Here is a 19,858-nt window from a genome sequence, read left to right on the forward strand (position 1 = left end):
TTTGTATTACTAAATAATCCGAATGTAATATATTATTGGTTGAGATCACGCAATACACAGAATTGTGGAAAACATGTGCCCCTTTCTTCGTAAAATATGTTTATGTTTAAAACCAAGATAAGCAACACACACACACACACACACACACACACACACACACACACACACAAAAACAAAGCCAAATGCAGCAGTCACAAATCCTGATAAGGTAGACAACGCCAAGAGCTACTGACACGTTTTAAATCTATCACTCTCTTATGCAACCCCTCATTAAATACAAAAAGGTACCTAGAGCCTAGAGGTGGCAAAAGATGAAAAAATTCTAAAAATGCAACAGATATATTGGTGACGTGGCATAACAAACTAATCAAATATCTCCTTTTAGGAGTATATGTCCCATCATGATTGTAAAAAAAATATTTTTATTATACTTTTGTTTGAAAAGTAGGAATGTTATTGGCTTATTATTTGATGATGTGGTGTAAGTGTGGTAGTGTAGAATTCCTCCAAAATATGAGCTTTACATAATAAATGCGAGAGCAATTGTGGGTCAAGCACACACACAATCACCTAGGTGACGTAGCATACATATTTTCTCTGCAAAAAGTTTTTTCTATAATAAATATTTTATATAAAATATGCAACGGAAGATTACTGCTGAGTCGCGTGTGTAACATAATGAACGTTTGTTAACGACAAAATAATAAATTTAGGTTGAAATGACGTTAGGATAAAATTTTATTTCTTCTCTTATACCAAATGAAATTGAATTGTATTATTTCTATAACAGTTGAAGTTTTTCCTCCCTCCAAAAAAAAAAAAAAAATTATTCTACTTAATATCGGAGCAGGAGATTCTAATTTCAAATTCTCCATTTCCTTTTATTTCTTCTATTTAATTTAAATCTATATTTTGATTTTTATCGAAAGATTAGGATCTATTGCAGTCAAAGAGGAAATGCACTATCATCATGTAAAAATAATGCGAAAATTTTCTCGCTTCAAAGTAATGCGTCGATTAAGATGTATTTGACTTGTTATATGACTCAAATACAAGAATGATTCCTTTGTACAACTCATACATAGCACAGGCTATATAAATTTCTCCTGCTAACACTACCCAAAATATCCTCCTTTTCAACTTCACTTACAAGTGATTTTTACATAGTGTTGTCCTCTGAAGGCAAACAAACATTGATCAAACATTGGGCAAAATAAGCAATGTCTAAGACTCAACCGGCAACAAGATTTGCGACGGAGGTCGCGCCTCCGCAGATCGTGTCGGTCGTGAAGCGGAGCAAGATGTCGAACATCCTCGAGACAATCGCGGAGGATGAGAGGGAGGAGGACATAGCCGCTGTCACCGCAGACTATGCCTTGGCTTCGTCGACTTCGCTTGAGAAGTCCATGATACAAGGTCAGGAATTGTCTAAAACAGCGAACTTCAGCTACAGTGTAGAGGGAAAGAACAAATCCAAGTAGCAAAATTTTCCTCCTAGGGAAAATGTAGCTACGAGTCTACAGATTTTTAATACTGAGCTTTTAACTAGTTTTTGTTTCTCTTACTGTTCTTCGGTTTGAGCTTATTGTATAACCTGATTTATTTTAAGGAATACGAGGTTGAAAGCGCATTAAGTATACAAAATTAGTTTTGCAATTTACAAGCAATTCATTAAACATCGTTTGGCCAGGAAATAAGGAGCATATATTGCCAAAACTTAATCAATGGTACAGTGGAGTTGCTAAAACCCCCATAGATCCCAATAAAATGGGAGCTCTGTTGCAAACAATTCTCACAATTTCCAGAAAAGGGAAGGAAAAAAAAAAAACAAACCATGGTTAGGCTTATTTTCTTGGAACAGAGAAGACACAAGCCAGAGCATCCAAAGATGTTCAGGTTTGGAGAAGCACAGTCGAAGCTTCTCTTCGGCCAAAAGCTTTCTCTTTTGTTGCCAACTCCTGCTACCAAAAAAAACCCTGGCGACGTAAATAAGTCCATCTTACCGTATTCCATCGGTTGAGCACCAAATTTGTCACGTATAAGCACCGATAGTAATCATGCAAGAATAAAACACCACACCACGGATAAAAACAAATAAAACTTAGAATTACTTGGACATGGAGAAGCTGAGACTGTCGAATAAGCATAATGCGGGTGCATATACAAAACGAATGCAGCACTTAAAATATTCAAGATACTAATAGAGATGTTTTGACTCAGACGTCCTTAACTTCATTGCAGAAAATAACGAACAAAATTGCCCCATATAAAAAACCACAAGAGGAATCGTCTTTAGCAGAAACATATTTCTCTAGTCATCGCCGAATGTAGTCTTCTTACCTGCAGAGAAACAAAAAAAGAAAGGGTAAATTTACGAGTTATTAGCTCTTTTCTTAATATTTTCCCCTCTTCTTTGGGCGGAGTTTGCTAACCGGTGCTAGCTGTACCAGCACTTTGCCTGTTGGGGGTTCCACCGCGGCCCCCCCTACCACCGCCGCCTCGGCCACCTCGGCCACCACCACCCCTGCCGCCACGGCCACCACCACGCGGGCCTCCAAACCTTCCTCCGCTTCTCCCTCCACTCTCCCTACCACCGCTCCTTCCACCACTCCAGCCACCACCATCTCGGCTATCGGTCCGTGGTTTCGCTTCCTCCACAGTCAAGTTGTATCCGTTGAGGTCAGAGCCATTCAGCTCGAGTGACTTGTTGAAAGCATCTTGATCCTTGAAATCCATGTATGCAATCCTGCACCAAAAAGGCAATTAATTGCCCACTTAAAAAAGGACAAACGAACGAAAGAAAGCAGGCATACAAGAAAACCCCATCATACGATCAAAAGCTAGTATGCAGAAAACACCTACCCCTTGAAGGAGCCAGACTCATAATCCTTTGGTAAAGAAATTCGAGTAACCTCCCCGCAAGAGCCAAAATGTTCTTCCAGCGAGCTTCGAATCTGAAATGGTTATAATAGTTAGAGAAACAAACAACAAGAATTGCAATTAATTCAGTGGTCAGAGCAACAAAAATATAGTCAACCAAACCAAATAAAATAGCACCTGATCCTCTTCAAGAGACTTATCAAAGCCTCTCACAAATATGGTTTGGCCAGAACCTTTCCCACCCTTCTGGTAAGATGCATTCTCCTTCCTGGATAACAAGGAGATAGTAGGTTATTGCAACGAATTATGATCATAAGAAAGAATTGGAAAAGTGCACATTAGTGTCCCTAAACCAAAATTATGACAGAGAGGTGAAAGCGACACAAACGATAACCCAAATTTCCGGTAAAGCTGCTTCACTGATTACTCAGCAGAATGTAAAACTAAAAAAATATAGCTTTAATGTGAACAAAAGAGGAAAAGAGACTGGTACCCGCTCTGAGGAGTATATGAGCCTCTTTCACGGGCCAAATCAAGTCTCACTCCACGTCCAAACAGTTCCCGGCCATTCATTTCAAGTGCCTGCAGGTGAGATAAATTAGCCCAAAATTTTAGAGCTGCTATTTAACAGGAAATGTTCAGCCACCAAAATAAAAAAAATGCAAAATACTTTACTACTCAGGGAAAAAGATGCATTGAACTTTTGCTCGTAATGTTAGACTGAAAAGTGACTATGAAAAGTGACTACACTACTTGGTTAAGATCATCAATGTTGACAAACAGGATTAGCTTACTTTCTGAGCTGCTTCTTCAGTGGCGAACTCAACATGGCCAAATCCTTTGAAGCGCCCATCATCAGATGTTGCCAGCCTTACATCAACAACCTCCCCTGCCTCTTTAAAGAATTCCGACCTACAAAGAGAAAAAAAAAAAACATCAACTATATGTGGATATCCCAGCAAATTGGATTAGATTAAGAAAACAATACATACACATCATCTTGTCCAGCATCATAGGAAAGGTTCCCGACAAATATGGTTTTCGAACCAGATGGCTGATATTGATTAGCCACAGGAGTTTTAGGCTGCATTAAAAGGAAAACATGTAAGAAAATTAATATATTGCGGCAAGATAGAACAAACAAAATTATGAAGTTTTTTCATATACCGCTTTCTTCTCAGATTTTGCAGAAGCTTGGTTCGCAATTGCATTTGCTGATGGTGCATCTTTCATTACCACATCTGTATCCTGCATGAAGCAAAAGAAAAATCCTTAAAAAATAGCATAAGAATGTATGTAAAGTGTATTGAAGAGAGTAAACAAATGTGTGATATATTCTCTAAACAGAAATCACTTTATATTATCTTAATAGTTCATATTAAAATCTTACAAGTAACATATTCCTGATTAAATAACATGGTGTACAATTATATGGGTATTCTTTTTCCTCACATGTTGTACAATTATATAGAATTAAATCTTCAAATATTTTTTCATATAGACCCATAAATGTACCTTCTTTGGAGTTTTTGCTGGTTTTTCATCTTCACTTTCCTCCTCGCTTTCCTCCTCTGAGGAATCCTCCTCAGAGCTGCCGCTTTTAGCTGATTCTTTTGACGGCTAAAATAATAAAGAGTGTCAGAGAGAGCAAAAGGAACACCAAAAAAAGAAACCGACACCTTTACCAGCTATATAGCAATTTACTTGGATATTTTAAAAGATTCTTCCAAAGATTTTGATTACAAGTTAATGGCTATAATTTGCCTCATTGACTACCTTTTTTTCTGGAACTTTTTTAGGCTCTTCATCAGAGCTTTCTTCAGAGCTGTCATCCTCATCTTCTTCACTCCTGCTTTCTACTTTCGCAGCTTTAGCAGCAGGTTTTCCAGCTTCCTGTATATTGAGAATCACATCACTAAGTATCCATATAACCAAAAAACCAATTAATACTCCACTAAAAAAACAGCTAATTAACTAACTACCGGCTTCAACTTTTTCTTTTGGGGCTCTTTGTCGCTGTCGCTTTCCTCTGAACTCTCCTCAGAACTCTCTTCCAAACCTTCATCTGCTTTAGCCTCAGTCTGTGGCTTCTGACATTCAGAAGAAAAGATAATTATGACCTCCAATATACAGTATAACTATTCTTCAGAGGTGTTTGATGGCTTCAATGTTAGCCCAAAAAAAAAAAAAAAAAAATCATATCAATGGGAACAGAAAAAATTGTAAGCTGGTACTTTACATGTTTCCATAATCTATACAAGGCCAAAAAAATAAGAACATGCAGCCCAAATAAACTCATTTATTCAATCTCGTACACAATGCAATCTAATCACAGTCAAGCCGCGGTTGGCAACAGTCTAGAAAAGATAGACAAAAGGAACAAGTAAATCAGAACTTATGTTCAGAAATATTCAGATGAAGAAGTATACTGTGAGTGACATGGACGAAGTTCATGAACACATATAGATATCATGCATACCTAAAAAAGAACTGGAAATTGATAAACTACCAGAACACAGCCAAAAGAAATATGTTATAACGTGTTTAGAATTAGACGGTTAGAAATATTGCAGAACTCATCACAGTAAAAGATTGAGAAGAGAGGAAAAAAAATGAGCAAAAACAATATTCCATATATTGCAACTAAAGTAACAAATCCTACAACATTTAAGATCCTATTTCATTTGTTTTCACAATTTACTGGTCACACACAGCCAGCGGTAAATTGCAAGCTATCCAATAGAGTGGTGGGTTGCTACTCATCCATAATTTACAACAAGATGAAAGCATTCCCAGAATACTGAAGCAGAAAAGATTTATCAAACGAGCATTGATTTTACTGTTCCTTTTCTCTATCTGACCAGCCCATCGCAAAAGGATATTAGTGATATGATTCAAGGAAATTCAAACTAGCAGTACCAAAAAAGTAATATACCTCCCCAAGAAACACATTCCAAAATAACGAACAAAAAAACAGCTGAAGAACAAGTCATCTAAGAGAATGTTACCTTTTGAAGGTCCTTTTTCTCTGATTCTAATTGCCTTTTTGGAGGAACACTAGCCTTTGCTGGAGGGGCCTACAATTACGTAAGCTTAAAGCGATTAAAACAAATTTCCATTTGGCAACATCGCCAACAACTGTCTTCTGACTTACATCGTCGTCATCAGACTCAGAATCAGAGTCTGAGTCACTCTCTGAGCTATCACTTGACTCTTCTTTCTTTTTGGCCAAACCAGCTGCAGCTACCTTTGAGGCAGGTGGGGCAGCTTTAGCAACTTTACCCTATACAGGAAGACAAGTTGGCACAAGGAAATGAGAAATACAGCCAGCTGCATGGAGTATATTATATACTACTCTAGCCTCTCATACCTCATCATCAGATTCATCTTCAGACTCATCTGAACTTTCACTATCTTTGGCCTTTGAGGCACCAACAGGTCCATTCTTGGTTCCACCAATCTTGGCCGCCAACCCCTGCATGAATGCATAAACATTCTACCTTACTAGCAGAAATGGTGATAGCAACAGCGAAACAATGCAAACAATGAAGTAACCAGGGAAGTTAAAGAAAGCACACGGTAAAGTAATTCAAATAATTGACTCACTAACCTCATCTTCCTCATCAGAATCACTCTCTGAGGAACTGTCGCTTGATTCCAGTTTCTTTGGGGGCACAGCCTTTGATGGTTGCTTTGATGCGGCAGCAGGTTTCTAAGAACAGTAAGTAAAATTTTACCAATACACAAAAAAACATACGAGCCTCCATAAACCTTCAAAATCACTAAAACAACTTAAGCAAAAAAGCTACATACTGCGTCTTCATCAGAACTGCTATCTGAATCAGAACTGTCACTGGATTCCTGCTTCTTTTTTGACAGCGCAGATGCAGGTTTGCCATTCTTGGCTCCTGTAGCTGGCAACTTCTTTGCTGGTTCCTTCATATATTAACAATAAAGAATGGTCAATAGCACAACATTTTGCAGTTAAAATTGATGTACGATATCATGCCGATGGACAAAGCCGGACTCGATTACACAAGTGCAAAAGCTATACAATTATTGGCAATTGATCTCGTACAAGACGTGCTTTTGAAGACGAGAGAGAAAAAAGTGACATCATATCTCTTCGTAGCAGTTTAAGATGAACAATGAATAAAAAAACAGAGAAGACTTTAACTGCAAGAGGCAAAAGAGATAAGATATTCACCTCATCCTCATCAGAGTCGCTTTCCGAACTGCTCTCTGCCTTTCCTTTTTTACTGACAGAGCCATTCTTGGCAGCAGGTGGAAGCTTTTTCGCAGGAGCAGCAGCCTTTTTGACAGGCTCCTGAACCAACATAGGAATACTAGTAAAACATCCGGTCTTGCCAAAAAATAAGCCAATTTGAAAAGGCACAAGGCAAATAAAGCAACATCACATTGTCAAGCTCAGAAGAAGAGGAAAGAAGAAAGAAAGCATCAAACAGATGGGATTGAGTACAGGCGTGCAACTCCATCTTACATCGTCATCTGAAGATGATTCCTCACTGCTACTGCTATCAGGTTGCTTAGCAGGAGCCTTTATGGGCTTCTTAGGAGGAACTTTAACCTGCAATTTAAACAACCAAACTTAGAGATTCACTTACTCTAAAGACCATTGAGATATTTCACAATCATAGTTCATCCATCCCAAACGAAAGGAATAACTATTCAAGGTTTCATTAGAGTACAGCAAGATGCAGCCACCAATGGACATTATAATAATGCCTCACTTAAGCACCGATATGTGCCAATATACATATATTATGGTCGAAATATGTTAATCTCAGTAGAAGTAAAGCCTATAAAAGCAAGCATATTATCACAGTAAATCACCAAAGCTAGCCATTAGCCTCACTTCCCCCAAAAGTGATTTTCGCCAAACCAGTAACCAGGTTAATGCCACTGGGGATCTTTCCAGTAAACAACCATCCACTAACAGGTGAATGATTACATACAGCTAGTATTTGCATCGAAACGGGTACATGAAGAAAGGAGTGCACTAAGCTTTTTCCCCATGCTAAAAAGAAGTTGTGCACTAAGCTTTTTCCCCATGCTAAAAAGAAGTTTCTTTTAATCACAAAGCACTTAGGTTACCTCCTCTTCAGACTCCGATGATGAGGATTCCTCAGAACTGCTAGGTTCTGGCTTCTTCTGAGGTGGGGGAGCCTTCTTCAACTTCTTCGCATCCTGCTCCTTTTTAGGGACTACCTTCTCAACTTCCTTCTTTTGCTTCTTCGCACTCACGGCCTTCTCAACTGCTTCCTCTGCATCCCTCTTGCCTGGTTACCAATTATCAGGGAGCTTTAGTCAATTAGTAACAAATAAAAGACCCACATCACAAGTACATTTTGTCCCAACAGCAAAGCATACCCTTTTTGCCCGATTTCTCCTGCGGAAGCGAGGCAGGAGCTACCGCAACCTACACATAAACATTATACTTAGAAACAAAGCAAAAAACACATAAAACCAACAAGTTAACTCTAAATACTACTACTAGAGCACCTGGGCATTGGACTTCTTGCTTGATTTGCCCATTACTGATGTGTCAAAACACAGGCAATCCTGAAGAGCAAGTAAAATAGGCGTCAATACACGTGAGTGATTATTCTTATACGATTATTAATACTCGACTTTGGCTATGTATAACATAGAAAGATTAGCCACCAATACAAGCTCGTATGGAGAAATCATCACCAAGGATTGTGAAGCAAATCTTAAAACAGTTTCGAAACCATCTTCTCAAGCTAAAATAAGAAAACAATATACATGATTCCTACGTTCCACGCTCATCGAGCTTGACAAATTATTAGAAACTCTGCAATAATCCAACCACAGAAATAAGAGATCATCGGGTAAAATCGGAGCCAAAAGCGACAGAGAAATCGCCAGAAAATTCACTCAAAAAAAGCCAAAAAAAAGATAAAAAGAAATCAACGACACGAACCAAAAGGGAGAATGATCACTGGAGAGAGAAAACGTAAGGGTTTTGGAGATGTTCGCTCACCTTGGGGAAAAAGGAGGCGGAGGAGAGGAGATCGGGGCCGTGGAATCGGAGGCGCGCGGAGGGAGGAAACCCTAACACCAGAGTGGTTGCTAGGGTTTTGGAGAGGGTTTGGTAGTCGGGGGAGGTCGAGGGGGGTTTTTATAGGAGGGGCGTCGCACGCGGTGCGGTTTTAGGGCTTTCGTTTTCGGTTTTCGGGGCTCGTGATGGAGTTGGGAAAGTGCGGCGCTCTCGCCCCCCGCCCGGTTGAGCTCGAACCGGACCGATCCGGCCCACTGGACCACATCCGGCCCCGTTCAGTTCATAAGCCTTGCTCGGCCCAGTTGGAGCCCATAGTGCCATTGAATAAAATATTATTTTAATATAATTATTTTTAGTTATTACAATTTTGTGCAAACTTTAAATACCACATATATAGTTATGGTTTAAAGTATATCAATTTAGTATCCTATAGTTTCATTTTTTTTCTTTTTATTATTCATTCCACTAATTTTTTTCGTTACGTTAGTAACAAAGTTAAAACTAAAGATTGCTAAAGTGAATACTTGATAAATCTGAGTGGGGTATTTGAAGTTTTTTATATATAATTTAACGAAATATTAACGAAGGAGCCGACGAAAAATGAAAAATGAAACTACAGGATACCAATTTGATATATTTTAAACTCAAAATATTAAAATGAAAAAGTACGAACAATGTGGATGGTATTTGAAGTTTATTGTACAAATTTTAATATTAGATAGAAATAGAAGCATGTAATTAAAGTGTTTTCTTAACTTTTGAACATCAAATTTTTCTTTATATTTCGTGTTTGTATATATATCTGTAGCGCAATACAATAGTTTGCTATTACGATAAAGTATATTAGCTTAATATTCCCTATTAAACTTAAACGTTTGGGGGTCAAATTGAAGAGGATAAAAAGTCAGGGACTATGGTGCAATTTATTCAAAACAAAACATTTTCTGCTCTTTCCTCATCTTCTATGCTCGTTTTTCCGGGAAAATTAGGAACAAATTAAGCTAAATTAACAACCCTAGATACAAAACTCCTGTTCTCGTTGGCCTTGAATCCCATGGGTCCCTAGGGTTTCCTTACTGGATCCAAATCCCTCATTAGTAGTAAGGTAAAGGTGAGATTTTGGGTGGCAATTTAATTCATTTTTTTTCATCCTATTGTTCAATATCTTTAATCTTTTTGTATTTGATGCTGTTTTTCTATTGAATAATGCATTGCTGTGTGCGATCGAGATGCCCGTATATAGAAAAACTGTTTCAAGTGGATTTGTTTGAAGTGTAAATTTGTTGATTCAAAAAGGCGGAGTTGGTTTTAATTTTGTATATTATCACGTGCTCTATATAGAATGCCCAAAAGGAAAAAGGGAAAAAAAAAAAAAAAGAAGAAGAGATTTTTGCTTGTATATAGGAGTTTGCAGTATTAAAATTTGTTTACCTGTTGACATGTGGAGCAAATTAAGTGAGAAATGAGAAATTCATACTTTAGGGAATAAGAGTGCAAAATATGTAGAAAAAATTGGAACTTTAGTGAGTTATATGAGCAAAACTTTTTTTTGTCTTGTTTTTTTATCAGAGCTGATCAGAAGGGTTTCAATATTTGAACTATTTTCAGCCAGTTTTGTGGGGTTTTTGTTGAACTAAGTAGTGATCAATTTGGGCTTAGTATTGGTTTGTTCTGATCGATTTCAAACTTAAATTTCCAAATATAAATTTTTTTTGGTTTCAGTTGAAATCGATCCCTTTAGCTTACACATGTTTATGTTTTTCTTTTTTTTCAGAGTCTAATGTTTATGTTTTTTCTTTTAGACACACACACACATATATACATATATATACATATATGTATGCTGATCTGAAAAGTTTAGATAAGTGAAAAGATTAACCAGATAAGTTAACTACTTATCTGGTTCCACTAGATTTAAGCAAGAGATCATCTAACTATTCAATTTAATCACCTTGTAAGGAAAGATGCTATGATTATTTTCAGTGCATTAGTAACATCTTGTTTTCAGGAAATGGATTCTGTGGAGAATGGTTTATCGTCTCATGAAACAGTAGAGCAGGATGTTACCTTGCCTCTGCCAGATGCTTTCCTTGACTTTCTTGAAGAAAATGGATTGGATCCATCAATATACTCCATGGCCAACTCCACCCCGCGCTATATAAGGTACCAGAATTAAACGGGTCTTGTTACTCTGTGGTTTAAACCCGATTTGGATAATTATATAGCAAAGATTAAAACATTGCAGAGCGCACCAATTGCCGTATATGGTTTTGGTCTTCTTTGTTGTTTACTCTTTTTCAGTAAATTATACCATCTAATGTTTTTTCCCCCCATAGGCTAAAACCAGGTTGTGAGGATGAACTTACTGAGATAGAAGCTGAGTTGAAGTGTGAACTCAAAAAGGTTGTTTGGCTACCAGGTTTCTTTGCCATTCCACCACATATTCAAATTGCTGGCTCAAAGTCATATCAGCTTGGAAAGGTAATAGGAAACAGCAAATGATTGAGATGTTCTTTTGCTTTGCACGTAGCCCTCGTGCTTGCATCCTTCTTTGCCAACTTCTGATCTATGGCAGTACTGTATCTTCTTGTTATACTGGACAGCTTATTTGAAATTTCGACTGGTTGTCCAATTTGAGTGCACAGGGTCTGGTATTTACTCCCTCCCCCACCCCCCCGCTCCCTGCGCGGAAAGGATAATTATTAGAATTGAAATTCTCGGGCAAAGGGGCTATGAGTTTTCTATGATTAGATATTACATGATCGTATATGATAGAGATCTCCAGAAGTTCGATTTTTTGTTCAGATTTTTGTTATGATTATTAACTATATTTTCATTTGTATATATATTCATTTCTTTTGGGACTTCCTAATATATTCATTTCTATATGTACTTGTCATCAGATCTACGGGATGGATGCCGCTTCTGGGGCTGCTGTCTTAGCTTTAAATGTGTTATCAGGGGATCATGTTCTTGATCTTTGTGCTGCTCCTGGTAATTATACCTTAACATTACTTCCTATAAATGCTATATTGCTTAATGCTTATTTACTCAATATCAGTGTCATATTCACTTATTTTATATTGCTTATTTGTTTAACATGTTTGTCCTTTTATAGTTGGTCTGACCGTAATTAGCATGGATGTTCTTTACTATGCTAGGAGCTAAGCTTTGCATGCTTTGTGATGTACTTGGTGATTCTGGATCTCTAACTGGTGTTGATTTCTCAAGGCACCGCCTAGCAGCCTGTCGCACAATGTTACAAAAATATTCTCTGGGCAATCGTTGCCGGCTATTTGTTGCAGATGGAACGTCATTTTCCATCTTACCTGTTCGGGCTAGCTTTGGCATCAATCCATGTAAGAGAGCGCTTAATGACATCTATTTGTTTGATATTCTTGCAAAAAGATAAAAACATCCAGTCATTACTTGAACTGTACTGCATTTTGAAATGGGATCCTGAACTTTGAAAGTTTTGAATTTTGCTACCCACCCTTTCATTGCATTCATTGTAAGTTCTTTTCCGATTGAACTTATTGGTATTTGAAACATTTTTTACGGAAGAGTAATGAGAGGCTAGGAAGCAAAAGCTAAACTTCGAAAGTCAGATATTCATTTCAAAATGTGCCATAGTTTAGGAAGAATTGTACATTTTTGCCTACAAATTTCTGAGCACAATTGAAATTATTTGTTTATTTTTCATAGGTGGAGCCAATAGTGAACGTAGTACTGATAGGCTCTTAGAGTGGACTTCTAAGAGGACGTGGAAAGATCGAAGGAGAGCTAGCAAAGCAAGAAATGGCACTGATTTAGTAACTTCAGATCCTGAGTTGATATTTTATGGCAGGCATTCTGGGGTGGTTGGATTGTGTAGAAATCAGTTATTTCGTCGTGTAGACGATAATGAACCTTCAACATCTGGTTATGATAAGGTATCCTGTTATCAACTCCATATCAGAGTACATTATCATCCAATCTATTAATGTCTCGTTAATTTTTAGTGCCCGCAAATATGGTGGTATTTATTGGTCCTATCAGCAATATTTACTGTTTCTGAGTGATTTTGAGAACAATCAAATGGGATAAAAGAATGTTTGCCCTCTGATATTGCATGCTATCATGCTTCTTCGAACTCTAAGCAGTGTTCTATATAGCTTCTTTGTAAATTATCAGGTTAAAGATAGCAAGAGCAGAATAGTTGGTTTATTGTAGTCAAAAGATGTGGGGTTGTCTCCATGTCATGCCGGTCCAGGTGATTAGGTTGAGTTCCGGTCTGGTCTGCTGGGTCTAGAATTTAGGGACTTTGTTAGGTGCATTATCGTATTTGTTTTTTCTTTGGTGTGTTGACTATGAAACTAAATGTTGACCTGGACATGGCCAATGAGTCCAAATATCATTAAAGTGCAGGTATTACAGGCTAAAGACTCCACTGGTTACTTTGTTTCTTTCAACTTATTTTTAATCCAGGTTCTGGTGGACGCCGAGTGTACACATGATGGATCCATCAAACACATTCAGAAGTATGAGTTCTGGGGTTGGAAAACCCTACAACGTCGAGTACTTGACGCGGAAAGAACAGACAACTTGCTGAATCTTCAGGTAGAAAAATGGTTCTTAAAAGAATGCTTTTAATCTAAAATTCATCATCTGTAAGTGAGTGTGTGTCATTATTGAAGTACCAGCTTAAGGATACCAAAATAAGCAGCTTACTAGATTTATGTAGGAACCCTGTTTTTGGTAGCCACTGAATTGAAATCCTATTGAATTCACAAGTAGGATCTATAAATATATAACTTCGTTTTGAAGATCAATTGATCAAACAATATGTAGGCTCCTTTGTGGTTTAATTTCTGCTTAACCCTCAAGCTCAGAAAAATCATATGCCCTTTTTTTCACAGTTGCAGCTTCTGACAAATGGTTTTAGATTGTTGAGAGTTGGTGGGTCGCTGGTGTACAGCACTTGCAGGTGAGTTTGATATCTTGGTAAGTTTCAATATGATGTGTCATATTGCAGGCTTTTCTAACTTGCTGGGATAGATTTAGTGAGAAATGACATTGTCTAATTAAATTGCCAATATATTTGAATACCTATCCTTTGTAAGACCAAATAGTGATGCTCTTCTCAATGTCTTCAAGCAGTCTAACAGTTGCTCAGAACGAGGGTGTTGTTGAGCAGTTCCTCTCGAGAAATCCTTCAGCTGGTATGTGAATTTACAAAATTAGAGTGTAATAACTGTTGCATATTGTCCAATCTATTGTAGATCCTGTGCCACCGAGAAACATACTGTAGAAATCAAAGTTATCCAGTTAGTTATCCTCAATATTGGCCTTCAATAATTTTTCAAAGAGTACTCTCAAATTGACATCACAGAAAAAGAAAAAGGGAAACATATTGTGTATTTGGAATATGATCTATGAGAGTAAAGAACCCTACATTGTTTAAAGCTAGATGAAAAATTGTCAATTAATTAGTTTTTTTTCTCGTGAATGCTGATGTAAAATATTGGCAACCACTTATTTTCATTGAGTTGAACGTATTAGAGCTTTAAGTAAATGAGAAGCTTTTATCTTATCTATACCTCCTTTAACTGTTATCTTGCTACTTGCAGAGCTGCAACAGATTGATATTGCTGATGGCTGGCCCTGCAGATCTGGGAGAATCCCAAAGACCTTGCGGTTTGATCCTACAACATCTCAAACTAGTGGACTTTTTATTGCAAAGATCTTTAAATTAGCAACATAGTCAAGGTTTGATCCCTATACAACTGGCAATTCTTAAATACGCTTCTTTTCTTCTTAGATTTGCTGTTTAAGTGGATTATTAGGTAGTTTTTCATTCTTTACATTTGAGTTTTCGGATTTGAATACAATAATACATCATAATAAATTTTCATATCAGGACCCCTTGCAGGGCCCGATAATTTGAGTCACTATCAATAGAATGCGATAGGGTCATCTGGTCATTAATTGGTCCTCCCTTATGTTTCATGAGAACTGAACCATCCCCATTATTGTGACTGAAATAATTCAACCTTTATGCTCTAGAGAATATATTTAGATCTCTTCTTGGGTAATGACCATTTGAACTTGTGAAACCATAATTTACTGGAATGCTAAAATTACTACTACCTAATCTAATCATGTTACTGTTTTTTTAGCAGAGTCAACTCATCTACCAGGTGGGGTTTATTTAATTCGTTGGGTTCCTCAAAACTAGGATTTCTCTACTTCCCGTGCCAATGCAACTGCTTTGATGCGTGCGGATCCATTAGACAATTGCTGTGTTACTGATCCCTTGACGAGAGCTTTATTCTTAACGTGTGGATTCTCGATGCATAGGACCATGAACTATGCTTCTGGCATCTAGTGGAGCCACTTTTGATATGATATGGAGGGGGATCTCTGAGAACTTGTTTTTTCCTGATTATTTTTTGATTTAGATTTTTCTCTTGTTTTTTCTTCTTTTTTTTTTTGCGGTGGGGGGGTTGTTGAATTCTCATTTCAAGTTTGAATATGGCAGATGAATGGGTTTGTCATGCTTTTCTCATTAGGTAGGTGTGAAGGGTTCAAAAGGCAGAAACTTACTTTGGCTTTGGGATTGGCTTTATTCGTCATTACTATGTCGCACTGCTGTGTCACCAGAAACTTAATGAGCGAGCAACCGTCTTGTAACATGGATTCGCCATTACAGTTTTTGTGGCATGTAATAGATTATTTAATTAATTATCAATACAATAGGATATACTTTGCTTTATTCATCAATGGTCTAATAAATGCCCTTTGAGATTCTTATTCTTGTCCAATCAAACTATATTTAGCAAAGAGGAAGAACAGTGTGAATTCTCCTTGCTCATGATTATTGGAATGAGCATTATCACATGGAAACTGTGAGGTACTTGGTAGGTTATGAGTAGTTACCAAAAATAACAAAAGTTGAACCAAAGCCTGTGTTGAGCATATGCTTAATTCAACTGACAGTGACTTGATTTATGATGATTTTTGTTGCTCATGCTTGTTTAAAAAATAAACAGTGTTTTACTTTTTTGATGAAATGTCATTCTTGTGATTTAAACAGCATGGGAATATTTGTTTCTGCGCCCCAATATGCATGAGCTGAAATGTCCAAATCATGAGTTATTACTCTTGTGAAATACTTGGTTGAGTTAGGTCCAAAAGAAACAAGCCTTGAGAGAACTCCGATTTGCTACTCGACTTGCATGTGTGTATATATGTATATGAAATATGTAGAGCTCTTCTTCTCTGAGAGCACAATAAACCATTTACTCAAACATGAGCTCTCATTTTGGCCCTGCTTTTCATGTAGAGAAAGAGAAGCACTCCATTGCCATTGAACTGGAGGGAGCTCTTCTCCTCTCCAGAAACTTCTTTCCCTACTTTCTGCTCATCGCCCTCGAAGCCGGTGGCCCCCTCAGGGCTCTTCTTCTCCTCCTGTCCTATCCTTTATCACTGTTATTCAAACTCATTCTCGATGAAAACGTAGCTCTTCATATGATGATCTTCATATCGACTGCCGGACTTATGGTTTCAGATGTGAAGGCGGTCGCGAAGGCCACACTTCCACGGTTCTTTCTGCAAGAGCTCAGGCGGAGCACGTACGAAGTCTTCGCGAAGTGTGGAGGTAAGAAGTATGTCGTGACTTGTTTGCCGAGGGTTATGGTGGAACCAATCTTGAGGGAGTACTTGGATGTCGATCACGTGATCAGCACGGAGTTGAGGGTGTTTGGGGGCCGATGTCTCGGCCTGGTGGCTCCGCCAGGTATCATGGCAGGCAGCAGAAGATTCACCGCCCTCATGGAAGCTCACGGGACTGATCGGATGATCGATTTCGGAATCGGTGCGGCATTTACTGCTCAGCCATTCTTGAGCCTGTGCCTGGTAATACATTGAACCTCACTGCACACACCCGAGTGTTTTTAAGTAGTTAAAGTCAATGCCAACACTCTTGCTTGTTTAAATTCTGCGAGTGTTTTACATGAAAGTAAATTATGCAGATTGGAATTCCAACTAACCCTTAGTCTTCGTAATTGCTTCAACTTGTTTACATAAATCGTGCTGCCAGATTACTCTGTGACCTTCAAGTCAGGGTTTGAGTTCCCATGTGTGCTTAAATTTGTGGTTCCTGTCCCCGCTGCTTTGGATTTAATATGAATTAAATTCCTGTGGAACTCTTTGAGGTGAGGGCCCTGTAGCCATGTTCGAGAAGGAACAGAAAAAAAAAAAAAAAAATGCACATCCTGATTTGCTTGGACTAGTACTGTTTCTCATTTGCTATCCTAGGTATTTTAGATCAAAACCTTCCATCAAAACAATCACAATCATTATTATCGAGTAATTAAAGTCTGTATGCAAGTAACATCATATGTGTGATGTAGATAGTGCATATTGTAAATTGTATTTTGCATATATTTATCCATACTTGCATAAACCATGATACAGCTTAAACAAGTATGTGACAATGATTAACTTACCTTAGTAACAAACTAAGGGCGCGTTTGGTTTGCGCTATCCTTTTAAGATTACTAGTAATCCAATCGGAATGTGAAAATATGACGGTGTTTGGCAAAATATATTAAGTAATCTATTTGGTAATCTTAAACCCACTTGGTAATGAGATTAATTTCAAAGTGCTAATCCTATTCCCTTGGGAGAGGGTAGGTATCTCACATTAATTATTGGGATAATGTTAAATGTTTTTTTAACCTAGCCTATTATCTCTCCTCTCCCACATTTGAGAACCCATCTCGATCTCCTCTCACGCGAGACTCTCCCCGACCCCGTCGCGATCCCCTCTCATAGCAAGACTCTCATCCACCATGCGAGACTCTCCCCGACCTCTTCTCTCGACCTAGGGCATCCATGGCATGAGGAGCGGAGGCGGCGGCGGAGGAGGAGCGGAGGCGGCGGTGGCGCGAGGGCGCCGTCACCTACGCGCACCTCCTCCTCTACATCGCCCTCTCTAGCGGCCAAATCTTCTTCAACAAGGTTACGCTCCGCATCCCATCGATCCTTGATCCGCCTCCTCCTCCGAAATTAGGGTTTTGAAATGGTTTTCAGTGATGCGGGAATCGGGGGATATGAGCATTAGGAGAGAATTTTGGATTAGTTAATCGTTGATCTGAGATTGGAGACGGGAATCGGGGCTACCTAGGGTTTTGGGGCCTTTGTCGTGATCTGAGATCTAATCAGCTTAAAACGAGTTGCTTTTTTGGGAATCTTTGCGGTTTAAGGCTCAATTTTGGTTCCATTAAACTTTCCGGCGGGCAATGGGATGTAAATTGTTTTATATTTTGCAATGACCAGAGGATATTAAATTTTGGTATTTTGTTTAGATTTTTAATGTTTATGAAGTGTTGAACTTATTTGTTATTTACTTTCTATGATAGATGTTGCTTTCTTGTTTGGACTTTTTATGGATATTTGATGTTGCTTAAAAATTTTTATTTTTTTGTCTTTATTGATGACGATGTTATTACTGTTTCAATATTAGAATCTTTGAACTTGTTTGAATATTGTGATGCAAATTTTATAGTTAATTTACAATATATATGTCGAATTTGTTTGAACTGGTTAGTTTTAATTTTATATTACTACTAATATTGCTAGCTAATGAAACAAATACATTAATCTATCTTATTGGTAATCTCAGATAATATGACTGCGTGAACCAAACATATTAATCTATCTTTTTGGTAATCTTAGATGATATGACTGCGCGAACCAAACATCGAAATGTTATATCCTTAGTAATAAAATAAGTAGGAATCAAATTCTTGGGTATCTTTTTACTCCTAGTAATCTATCATAGCGCGAACCAAACGCCCTCTAATAGAAATTGCAATAACATGCAGGAGCAGCACCTTATTCCACCAGAGGAGAATAGCTCGCCATTGCCGCGGAACAACTATCCTAAGCCGTTGATCTTCCACGACGGTCGTCTCGTGGCACGACCAGGGCCGTCGGATTTTGCTATCATTCTTCTCTGGTTCCCTCTAGGTGTCCTCTTAGCCATTTTCCGGATCTTAGTGGGCCTCATCCTCCCCTCCAATTTGGGCCTATTTGGTGCTGCGGCCACGGGCTTTCGCATACGGGCCCAATTCCCTACAGCCTGCCACATTTCCGGGCCACCTCAAGTTACCGCTGCACCGGAAAAAAGTGGCACACTGTATGTGTGCAATCATCAGACGCTTCTCGACCCTGTGATCATATCGACGGTTCTCCAGCGGAAGATCTCAGCTGTTACTTACAGCTTAAGCAGATTCTCAGAATTGGTCTCTCCAATCCCGACCGTCCGATTAACCAGGGACCGCTGTAAGGACGGTGCGATGATGCGGCCACTGCTTGATCAAGGTGATCTAGTGGTGTGCCCTGAGGGGACCACGTGCCGCGAACCATACCTGCTCCGGTTTAGCCCGTTATTTGCAGAGATAACCGATGTGGTTGAACCGGTTGCCGTTCGAGCCTACGGGACCATGTTCTATGGGTCCACGGTTCGGGGTCACAAGTGGTTGGACTCATTCTTCTTTCTGATGAATCCGAGCCCTGCTTACCAGTTGGACTTCCTCGAGCCTGTATTCGGCTGTCAGAAATCGAAATACGATGTTGCAAATCACATCCAACGGTTGATCGGGGAGGCGATTGGGTTCAAGTGCACCAATTTCACGCGAAAGGACAAGTATCGGATGCTCGCGGGCCATGATGGTGTGGATACAAGAAGCTGAAATTTTGCAGTAGTAATTACCAGTAATTTATGCTCATAGAAGTATAATGTTAGTAACATTGCAGCTTACTATTAAATTATTTGAGCAATGTATTTGCTGCAGTTTGTAGTTTGCAGCTGTTATAAGTTAAAAAAGAGGGCGATTTGCGACTTTATTTCCTATTTCTCTGTTGTTTGTTTTCATACAAACCAATCAC

At 38.5% G+C, this 19,858-nt stretch overlaps 3 protein-coding genes across 5 annotated transcripts; 2 read left to right on the forward strand and 1 right to left on the reverse strand.

Moving 5' to 3' along the window:
• LOC109724920 (nucleolin 2-like) lies at positions 2,086-9,060 on the reverse strand. The gene is made up of 22 exons (XM_020253908.1): positions 8,906-9,060; positions 8,404-8,463; positions 8,272-8,320; positions 7,996-8,180; positions 7,382-7,468; positions 7,088-7,207; positions 6,694-6,816; positions 6,491-6,592; positions 6,251-6,355; positions 6,035-6,163; positions 5,889-5,957; positions 4,863-4,970; positions 4,657-4,773; positions 4,396-4,500; positions 4,048-4,128; positions 3,873-3,964; positions 3,675-3,792; positions 3,374-3,462; positions 3,058-3,148; positions 2,863-2,954; positions 2,433-2,746; positions 2,086-2,340 (listed from the first exon to the last, which is right to left on the reverse strand). The coding sequence occupies exons 2-22, from the start codon at positions 8,434-8,436 to the stop codon at positions 2,312-2,314; spliced, it is 2,238 nt and encodes a 745-aa protein (XP_020109497.1). The 5' UTR covers positions 8,437-8,463; positions 8,906-9,060; the 3' UTR covers positions 2,086-2,311.
• LOC109724925 lies at positions 9,838-15,681 on the forward strand. 3 transcript variants are annotated; one of them, XM_020253917.1, is made up of 11 exons: positions 9,840-10,034; positions 10,932-11,086; positions 11,260-11,404; positions 11,827-11,917; positions 12,085-12,282; positions 12,629-12,855; positions 13,391-13,522; positions 13,822-13,889; positions 14,063-14,124; positions 14,533-14,671; positions 15,085-15,681. In XM_020253917.1, exons 2-10 carry the CDS (start codon positions 10,935-10,937, stop codon positions 14,664-14,666), a joined length of 1,209 nt encoding a protein of 402 aa, XP_020109506.1. In that variant the 5' UTR covers positions 9,840-10,034; positions 10,932-10,934; the 3' UTR covers positions 14,667-14,671; positions 15,085-15,681. The 3 variants fall into 3 exon arrangements, 2 of the variants coding, with proteins under 2 accessions (XP_020109506.1, XP_020109507.1); XM_020253918.1 differs by having other exon boundaries at positions 9,840-10,028; XR_002220115.1 differs by lacking the exon at positions 15,085-15,681 and having other exon boundaries at positions 9,838-10,034; positions 13,822-13,906; positions 14,533-14,586.
• Positions 16,214-19,823, forward strand: LOC109724820 (glycerol-3-phosphate 2-O-acyltransferase 6-like). The gene is made up of 2 exons (XM_020253746.1): positions 16,214-16,819; positions 18,793-19,823. Exons 1-2 carry the CDS (start codon positions 16,214-16,216, stop codon positions 19,660-19,662), a joined length of 1,476 nt encoding a protein of 491 aa, XP_020109335.1. The 3' UTR covers positions 19,663-19,823.

This window comes from Ananas comosus, linkage group 19 (genome assembly GCF_001540865.1).
Source record: "Ananas comosus cultivar F153 linkage group 19, ASM154086v1, whole genome shotgun sequence".
Taxonomy (NCBI): Eukaryota; Viridiplantae; Streptophyta; class Magnoliopsida; order Poales; family Bromeliaceae; genus Ananas; species Ananas comosus.